Source organism: Ictalurus furcatus, chromosome 20, assembly GCF_023375685.1.
Source record: "Ictalurus furcatus strain D&B chromosome 20, Billie_1.0, whole genome shotgun sequence".
Classification (NCBI taxonomy): Eukaryota; Metazoa; Chordata; class Actinopteri; order Siluriformes; family Ictaluridae; genus Ictalurus; species Ictalurus furcatus.
The window spans coordinates 8,224,552-8,235,307 of NC_071274.1; the positions used below are offsets into that span (position 1 = coordinate 8,224,552).

General features: G+C 37.8%; 1 protein-coding gene across 4 annotated transcripts in view; it reads right to left on the reverse strand.

Moving 5' to 3' along the window:
- efr3a (EFR3 homolog A (S. cerevisiae)) overlaps positions 1–10,038 on the reverse strand; it is a 74,498-nt gene extending 64,460 nt beyond the window's left edge. Inside the window, exon 1 of one of the 4 annotated variants that reach the window (XM_053651609.1) lies at positions 9,924–10,038. Coding sequence is in view for 2 of the 4 variants with exons in the window: in XM_053651608.1 (XP_053507583.1) it covers positions 9,924–9,933 (10 nt within the window). In the remaining 2 variants the exon portion in view is untranslated. The remainder of the gene's footprint in view (positions 1–9,923) is intronic. The other 3 variants (XM_053651608.1, XM_053651607.1, XM_053651605.1) reach the window with 3 other exon arrangements.
- Positions 10,039–10,756: the final 718 nt, after the last annotated feature.

A 10,756-nucleotide genomic window follows, 5' to 3' on the forward strand; every position in this document is an offset into this window, starting at 1 on the left:
TCGGGGAGAAAATAATCAGCCAACTAATCCATTATGAAAATAATCGTTAGTTTCAGCCCTAGCTGAATGCATGTTGTGATGACGTCACATGGCATGTTGTGATAATGTCACATGATGCGTCTTGGCCCAAATCTGTGGAAAATCTGCAGTAATTTTGAAAAATTGCAAGTACTTAAGTTTCCTTGATTTTGCATTCATTTCTGTGATCGTAAAATTGCTAAATCCTGGAGGGACTGACTTAACATTATAATACACAAGTCAAATGTAAAGTTTTCAAATTCAAAAAGTAGAAACAAGGTACAAGATAACACTAAAAGCCCTCCCAGTGAAAACTGTTGGGTTACCAATCCAAGCATCACACTGTCTAGACAAAACACTCGCAAATCTCAGCAACCAGACAAGACACAGACTTAAGCCACAATAACCATTATAATAAAGAATTTGCATATTTCAGTAGTTAAAAGTGCAGTAATTGTGCACAATATCAAAATATCAATTCTGCATAAAACTGAAAGAAGCCATTACTCAAGAAGAACCATCTGGAGTTGCCGGAAATCATGAGTCAGGTAAGATTTGTGAAATGTTTTGCAAGACCTTTAAGAGCCATATGGCCGTTTGGCCCGAACTCAAAGCAGCATGTGTGGCACAAACTCAACACAATGCCATGCCCGAGCCAAATATAAAGAACCTGCTTCAGTCTGCTGAGAAACTGAAGCCTGGGGGCTTGGAATTAACCTTCCAGCAGGACAATGATCTCAGCACAAGTCAATGCAAGATTGGAGTAGCACCAAAAAAAAATGGTGACTGTCCAGTCCTTTATAATATTACAAATCTGTGGTCATTTTTTAAAACAATTGCAGTTCAAAAGCATCATCCAGCTTCAAACCACCTGCTGCAAATCTGTCAATATTCAATTTATAATGAATTTAGATTTAGTGTGAGCAAATTAGTACAGAAAACATTGATTTAAAAAAAAAAAATGTGCGAGTATCATTCGTAATGCTAGAAAAATGTTGATTACTTTTAAGTGGTCGAATACTCTCACAAAGCAAGGTATATATTAAGGTTGGGCGGCATAGCTAAAAATGTATCACAATATAATATAATATTGTTTCATATCAATCGGTATCGATAATTATTGATAAAATTTTATCTTTTTTTAAACAGAGACCAGTAGAAAAAAAAGAGGTCTGAATTTAACCACTATTTTTAATTTACCCACTTTATTAAGGTAAACAACAAATGTTTTTTTGTTTTAACAGTCTAAAATAAAATAGAATTTAAACAAATATCTTCTCTTATATCTTATATGAAGATTGCATAAGTAAGTGTTAAAGAAACTCTTGAACTTAATAAATAAAATGTTACAAAATGTGTGCAATGTAAAAGTGTAAACATAGAACAATCAAAGCAAACTTTAAGGGAGATTCCTGTGACTCCCAGTGCTCTGGTTTGTGCTCATCCGGTTAGCATAGTTAGCCTAGCCTCATAAAACTTCCATTTCAACACTTACTTCCGGATAACACTATGCTGAGGTCTGTGTCTGACGAGTCACACTCCTGCTCTGAGGACACTCACTGTTCTCCCCAGAGCCAACATAAAACACAAAAAGCAGCAAAATGTCGCATTTCTTCCTTGCCTGCTGTTCAGAGTCACACCCACTGTACATGTGCAGAGCACTGCGCATGAGCACTACAAGTCCCAAAATGATGTACTATACACTTACACTATGCACTGAGTACTACCGTCTAGTGTATGAATTTTAAAGAGGTAATATAGTCTGAAAAGGAACACTAGCGGGTTTTTTTTTTACAAAACGGAAGTATATGCCACTTCCTAGTCAATGGCGCATGACGTCATACGCACATAATGCGATGCCGCAATATTTATCAGACACCCAGAATCAACGACAGTGACTTTGTTCAGTTTACCGTTTATGTCAATATATACATATATAAACTTATAAATTAGATTCTATTACATATAAGTATTTATGCATTATTTTTATGGATGCACAAAAACCACTGAATTAAACTACAGTCCTAAATTAATAATTTTTTTTTTTTTCTGGTGTGTGTCTGTGTGTATTGGGTTCTTTCCAGTCTTATATTATTGGACAAACAGTTGTGTAAAGTTTTAGTCTTAAGTTTATATTTGTGGATTTTATTTTAAATACACAAAAAAAAAAGGGTACTGAAAGTTTGCCCCCCCATCTGATTAATCTGAAAAATAATGAAAATAATCATTGTAGCCCTACACAAGTCCTAAAGGTAAATAAAGAGAACCCAATTAAACAATTGACACAAAAATATTGTACTTGGTCATTTATTTATTGAGGAAAATGATCCAATATTACAGATCTGTGAGTGGTAAAAGTATGTGAACCTTTGCTTTCAGTATCTGGTGTGACCCCCTTGTGCAGCATTAACTGCAACTAAACATTTCTGGTAAGTGTTGATCAGTTCTGCACATCAGCTTGGAGGAATTTTAGCCCATTCCTCAGTGCAGAACAGCGTCAACTCTGGGATGTTGGTGGGTTTCCTCACATGAACTGCTTGCTTCAGGTCCTTCCACAACATTTCTATTGGATTAAGTTCAGGACTTTGACTTGGCCATTCCAAAACATTAACTTTATTCTTCTTTAACTGTTCTTTGGTAGAACAACTTTTGTGCTCAGGGTCGTTGTCTTGCTGCATGAGCCGCTTTCTCTTGAGATTCAGTTCATGGACAGATGTCCTGATATTTTCCTTTCGAATTCATTGGTATAATTCAGAATTCATTGTTCCATCAATGATGGCAAGTCATCCTGTCCCAGATGCAGCAAAACAGGCCAAAACTATGATAGTACCACCAGCATGTTTCACAGATGGGATAAGTTTCTTACGCTGGAATGCAGTGTTTTCCTTTCTGCCAACATAACGTTTCTCATTTAAAACAAAAATTCTATTTTGGTCTCATCTATCCACAAAAAAGTTTTCCAATAGCCTTCTGGCTTGTCCATGTGATCTTTAGCAAACTGAAGACAGGCAGCAATGTTCTTTTTGGAGAGCAGTGGCGTTCTCCTTACAACCCTGCCATGCACCATTGTTGTTCAGTGTTCTCCTGATGGTGGACTCATGAACATTAACAATGTGAATTGGCAAAATTCATTTTGCCAATGTGAGAGAGGCCTTTAGTTGCTTAGAAGTAACCTTGGCTCCATCATGACCTCGCGGACTATTACACAGCTTGCTCTTGGAGTGTTCTTTGCTGGTTGAATACTCTTGGGGAGGGGAACAATGTGTTACCCTGTCTTGAATTTCCTCTATTTGTACACAATCTGTCTGACTGTGGACTGGTGGAGTCCAAACTCTTTAGAGATGGTTTTGTAACCTTTTCCAGCTTGATGAGCATCACCAACTCTTTTTCTGAGGTCCTCAGAAATCTCCTTTGTTCATGCCATGATACACTTCCACAAACATGCGTTGTAAAGAGACTTGGATAGATCCCTGCTCTTTAAATAAAACGTGGCGCTCACTCACACACAGTTGTCATCCCATTGATTAAAAAAAAAAGCTGACTTTAATACTCACATACTTTTGCCACTCACAGATATGTAATATTTAATTATTTTCCTCAATAAATAAATGACCAAGTATAATATTTTGTTTCATTTGTTTAATTGGGTTCTCTTTGTCTACTTATAGTATTTAGATATATAGAAAATTCTAAAGGGTTCGCAAACTTTCAAGCAGCACTGTCTGTGTGTGTGTGTGTGTATGTGTGTGTGTGTGCATACAATACACACACACACACACACACACACACACACAGATATATTTAAATATACATACTAATACAAACTCATGTATGCATTTAATAACAAGACAGGAATATTTTTTTTTTCCAGGAAGAAAACCAGCACAAAGATATTGTGCAATAAGGATGCAGACGAGTGCGATGTATTCTATAAAAACAAAGCTCCAAGCTTTCATGTTATTTTTTTGACACAATCCATCTTTAGAGCGAGTTTTCCCTAATGCATATGAATGAGGCAATGCCAAATGGAAAACGAAGGACCGTCATGAACACAAATCAGAGGGTAGATCAAACACACAGACACTAAACAGACCAGGAGATCAAACTCTCTCTCTCACCCGCTCACTTCCCACACACAAAAACACACACAAGTTCCAAAAGCAAGAAGGCTCACACCGCTTTCCAACCAAAAACATTAACATGTCAAAGTGCTCTCTCTGTATCTGTGTGCGCGCGTGTGTAAAAAAGAGAGAGAGAGAGAGAGAGAGAGAACACAAGAGATGAGTGACATGATTTGTAGGTTCCCTCTTACTACTGTAATGTATGTAGCTGCTTTTTCACCCCTCCATCTTGCACACACATGCACTTTCACACCTCATGTTACAATGAATCACATTTATACACAGTGTGCATAGGAGATTCAAAAATGCACTGGCCAGTACCATTAATGTTTTTATTAATAACATAGAAATAGCTGAAGAATCCAATTAAATAATTGTTGAAACAAACTTTTTGGTTGTGTCCCTAAATTACAGCCATGCTACAGACACACCTCCATCTCGACTCCTCTTTTATTGATCAAAATGTCATTTTTCATGCCTATCTGCAGTGCTGTCCATCCACCAGTCTGCAGCTGACATTGATTGATTGAAGAAGCAGGTGTGTCATTTGTGAACCTAGAAATATTGTAACAAGATGTTGCGTCTCTCAGGTTATATCCACATTAATCCGGATAGAGCTGAAATCTGAATTTTCATTTTAAAACTCTCTCCGTCTACACTGGAATTTTCACACTTTTTCCCAAAAAATTGTTCGTCCACATTGAAACATCTGAAAACACTTACATCCTATACCTGTCTGGGTCGTTTCTGTCCGGCGTTTATTTAAAAATGAAATCTGAAGGTTGTACAAAGTGACAATCTTTAACAGAGCTATCAAACTGGATCGCAGACACAACAACTGCAGTACAACATCGTCCACGTTTTGAGTTGAATGGGTCACTTGATTGTGTCACATGACTAATAAAACGTCATCGTTTGTGAGTATCATCATTTTCTCAGTCCACACTACAATGCGAAAACAGCATTTTCAAATTTATCCACTTGGGAGAGAATTTTCAAAAAGCTCCGTTTTTGCTGGGCAAAAATGCCATCTCAGTATGTACAGAAGGCCAAAACGTAGAAAAAAAGATGCGATTTTCAATGATTTTAAAAAGTTTAATGGTTGATGTGGTGAAGTTTTCTGTATGGATGTGTTTGTTTAACAATTATGAAAATAAGTCTTGAGTGTTAGCTCTTTCTAACAGTCAATACGTTCTTCGCCACGGGGACAGAGGACTTTCAACTTTCCGGTTTCTCAGGCAGGGCTCTACAGTGCAACCATTTCACTCGCATTTGCGACTGAAAAGTACGTTGTACAACTGTGAAAAAATATATAGTCGCACCGGTGCGAGTGACTTGAAGCCATTATGATGACAAGAGTAACACTGTACATCAACTGCTTCTCTCAACTTGCCGATTTCACAAACCTGTATCTTTTATTGATCACGCAAAACGACCTGAACCTGCAACTGTGACCTGCTCGTGTAGCCACAGCGGCGTCGGGCACCAGTAAATTAATAATAATGCTAACACTACAAGGTGGGTGTAACTCAAGCTTCTTTATTAAATAATTCCTCACCAATCATAATCAAGAGTAGCAACTGTTCAGTCTGCAAACATACAGTATGCTGCCGCTCTCTCTTCACCAACTCTAATAGACAGCGCATTCACTTCATTTAAGCTCACGGTTGCCAGATAGCTCTTAAAAAATAAAAAATAAAAAAAAATAAACTTTGCACCTAAATTTTTGACTGTGCTCCTAAATGTTTATAATTAGGAGCACAAGTGCTCCAAAAAGAAATTGTTACCGTAGAGACCTGTCAGGTGACATGCTGCATTTTTGTTGTCTTTTTAACTTAAAGAGAAATAAAAAAAAAAATTGCGGATGGTGAGCAAAACGACTGTTCATAGCTGCTATAAGTGATAGCAGGAACTAACTCATGGACAAGCCCAAAATAGCAAAAGATAAAGCTTTTAATTGTCTTAGCAACAAATCATGGGTTTGTTTGCATGAATGAAACAAATAGATAAAGTAAGTTAGTATGGGATAGCTGTTCTCTTTGTTTTATTTAAATGGTTAAGCCTTGTGGGTAAACTTGCAGAGAGCTTTTTATTTGTATTTTATTTTATTATTTTCTCTGTTTTTATTTTATTTTAATTTGTACCCCCAGGCATGTGTTAGTTTGAATTTCACATCAAACAATTTACTCATTATCTGATTTTACCTTTGGCCACAAGAATTTCCCTCTTTCAACCTTACCCCAAATAGATCACAGCAACAAAAGTAAACGAGCAAATGGTGGCACAGGAGGTCTCAGGAGTGCATTTGTTTAATTCTTACTAATTTTCTCACCAATAATTTGTTAAGAACATTAAAAGTTTAAAATCTTGCCATTTTTGGCTTGGTCCATTTTTGCCCAGGAATGTTTTAAAAACATGATGTTCATTAATAAATTAAAATGTATAATCATAGATAAATCACAGATGTATAAGAGGAATAAAACCCTTTGGGACATGCCGTTATAGGAAAATAATCCACTTCAGGGTGTAAACTGAAAATCTGCCTCACTGTGAATAATTTTAGTGCAGCAGCAACCCCATCGTGGTTTATTTCTTACTTATATGGAAGCGTAAACAAATTCCAAGTACAATCTGACTTGAAATGTTGCCAATTGCTGCTCAAATACCCACACGATGACCAATGAGCCTTGATTCATTTGACCATAATACTTACTGGATGACAGACAGAAACTGAGATTGTTTGGCTTTCATGCATTTGTGCAGCACTTCAACCTTCCAAGCTAACTTCAAGCTATAGCTACAAAGACATGATGCCGTTGCTGCAAGCTGAAAAGCAGATGCTGTTAACTGACTGTAGTGCTAATGTGTGAAATCAAAAAGCTCTGACCTTCACATATCACATGCATAAAAAGTGCTATACTAGTACACTGGAGACCAGCTTTTTAAAATCACTGGGCCTCATTCACTTGACTTTTTGTCTAGTAGCGGAATATAAAGACATACGATATGAAAAAGCCATTCAGTGATAGAGTTGTTACTGAGGATTGCACTCAGTATCAGGTAGAATGATGGAAAAGCACTACAGACTGCTCACTCTTAGTAACCAAGCCACCTCTCTGCAAGCTTCTGCTGCTAAGTAATGCAAAGGATCACAGGCGTGAAGGCACCGCCCTTTAAGATACGTTCATGTGCAAGATGCAAAACTGATCCAGCATTTCAGTCTAGTATTGGACCTAATACAGTTAATCAGTATCAAATTGATGCATCCCTAAAAAGGATGGTCAGAAAATAGTATAGACCTAAAAAGGTCATGTCAGAATTCTAAAACACTGCATACCGAACCCCACTGAGGTAAAATGAATAAAGATGAATAATGGAACTTTTGTAAAAATACTTTTGGTCAAAATGTTTCTTCAGTAACCAAGGCATTCAAGTGCTATTTAATAAAACCTAGAAGAGGAAATACTGCATATGGCTCCATCAGGAGGTCCATATTTTATTTCTCAGAGGGCTTTCACACTGGTAGTTTAGTATGAAACAGATCACAAGTTGCATGAAAAATTGGTCATTTGAAAGCTGTCATGTGGACCGGGAAGAACAGTTCCAGTGATGGGAAATTGTAATGCTACAGCATACAAAGACATTCTAGACCAGGGGTGGACAATCTTATCCGGAAAGGGCCGGTGTGATTGCAGATTTTCATTCCAACCAAGCAGAAGCCACACCTGAATCTATTGAAAGCCAGGATCAACTGATTAAACAGGTGGAATCAGGTGTGCCTCCTGCTCGGTTGGAATGAAAACCTGCACCCACACCGGCCCTTTTGTTCTAGACAATTGTGTGCTTCCAACTTTGTGGTAACAGTTTGGGCATGAACCACATATGGGTGTGATGGTCAGTTGTCCACACACTTTTGATCATATAGTGTATGTGAGCTCCTTCAACTGTTTGAATTTATATAATATTAGTATATTATACATTGGTCCACTGTTGAACAGAAATCCATGTTCATACAAATGGAAAAAGCAGTGATGTAGAAAAACTGAGCAAGTCACTGTGATGACCATGAACATGTAATTCAGACATGAATAAATGCTCTTAAATGTTATTACATGTGTATTATCAAGAAAAAAAGGCCCAAGCTTACAAAGCAAATACAGATTTTCTGGAGCTATCTGAAAGTTCTGGATCTACTAGTGACTATTATTTCCAGAGTAACCTTCAGGCATTTTCACACTTTCCTTCATAAGTGGGCCTCTGTGTGTGTGTGTGTGTGTGTGTGTGTGTGTGTAAAAAAAAAAAAAACAGTTTAGTGGCCAAATATGAGCAAAGAAGGCTGTGAAAAATTGACTTTATTGTTTAAGCTTTTGATCTTTTGTTTGAAAAATTCACAAAAATACTCTGCTCTCATTGGTATCAAACAATTGCAAACAAAACACAGGTTTATCAAAAATATTTGTTAAATATAGGTGTGCAACAATTATTGGGACCCTTTTAGTCAATATACCAAACCCTTTGCCAAGATAACAGCTATGAGTCTTCTCCTATAATGCCTGATGAGGTTAGAGAATACATTGCAAGGGATCTGAAACCATTCCTCAATACAGAATCTCTCCAGATCCTTCAAATTTTGAGGTCCATACTGGTGGACTCTCCTCATCAGTTCACCCCACAGGTTTTCTATGGGTTTCAAGTCAGGGGACTGGGATGACCATGGCAGGACCTTGATTTTGTGGTCAGTAAACCATTTTTATGTTGATATATGTGTTTTGGATCATTGTCCTGCTGGAACCAACCACTGCCCGTTTTAAGCTTTCTGGCAGAGGCAGTCAGGTTTTCATTTACTATCTGTTGATATTTGTCAATGATACCATTTATCCTAACAAAATGTCCAGGTCCTCTTTGTGTGTGCCAAACCAACCTCTGGTGTTTATTGACAAAAACTCCATTTTGGTTTGATCTGACCATAGAACCCGATCCCATTTGAAGTTCCAGTAGTGTCTGGCAAACTGAAGACTTCAGATTGTAGTTTTGGAGATTTTCTGACCCCAAAACACAACTAACTTCTGCAATTCTCTAGCTGTGATCCTTAGACATTTTTGGCCACTCGAACCATCCCCTTCACAGTGCACTAAGACAATATAGACACATGTCCAATTCCAGGTTGATTCGTAACATTTCCAGTTGACTGGAACTTCTTAATTATTGCCCTGATGGTGGAAATGGGCATTTTCAATGCTTTGGTATTTTCTTATAGCCACTTCCCATTTTGTGAAGCTCAACATCCTTTTGCCACACATCAAAGCTATACACCTTGGTCTTACCCATTGTGATGAATGACTAAGGGAGTTTTGCCTATGTCTTACCTCATATTTATAAGTCTTAGTTGTACAATTTCCTGTTCCTAGTCACCCAGGTGTACTAAAATTTTTAAATATCAATTCAAATATATTTTTTTCATATGAATTCATATGGGTGCCAATAATTGTTGCACACCTATATTTAACAAAGATTTGTTTTTTGTAAACTTGTGGTGTATTTGCAATTGTTTGATATCCATGAGAGCAGAGTATTTTTGTGATTTTTTTTTTAACAAAACATCAAAAGGTAAAACAATAAAGACAAATTTTCACAGCCTTCTTTGTTCATATTTACCAAGGGTGCCAATATTAGTGGAGGGCACTGTAATTCTGCACATCAGTGGGTAAGGGATAGAATTGTGATCATGCTTTATTTCTGACTTGGGTAAACATGAAATATTCCACAAATCGCTCCTGTGCTTACCGGCAGGCATTCTTCTGCTAACACAGCGCAGATCTTCTGACTCGCTGGGGAGTTGGGGAGGCTGGGTTTTTTTTTTGTTTGTTTTTTTTTTAGGTTTCGCCGAAAGTCCACACACCACGTCTGAAGCCCGATCTCTTGGGACGCTAAAAGGTAAAACGTAAATAACGAATAAGGATTAATAAACTGTGATGAACAATAAGTTCAAACACATACGGCATCGGAAAGACACTGCGAGCGTTCAGAGACGTGTCATCATCCATATCACCTGCATTCTGACACACTGTCCGCGGCTAGCTAACTAGCTTAGCATGACAATAACAACACCCCTGAAAGGGTTTGTGACACATGCAGGGAAGACAGCTGTGTGTCGCTGCAGCGTTTAATAGACACACCACGCACCATATACAAAGCTACAAACCAAAAACTGAGAATAAATACCTGTGGACGAGCGGAGATAAACCCCTTGAGATTAGCGCTTCCTGTTTTAGACTGGCGTTACGTCACTGAGCAACGCGGATGTGGGAGTTGCTCTCTGAGTACAACAGGCAGCCGTCTCTCTGTCTGTGTGTGTGTGTGTGTGTGTGTGTGTGTGTGTGTGTGTGTGTGTGTGTACAAAACATTTTTTATTACTACACGTGTCCATTTAACATTGAAATGAGGTAAGGATACAAGGGAATCGAGACTAGTTATGATAAAGTATTAAACAGTGACGATTTGGTTCCTCTTGCAAGTCCTGATCTTGGCGTGTCCAGACTTCCTTCACTGGCTTCCTCCATCTCTCGATTTCATTATCTATAGTCATCAGGTTGCTTGTGGACGCTTATTAACTTCCT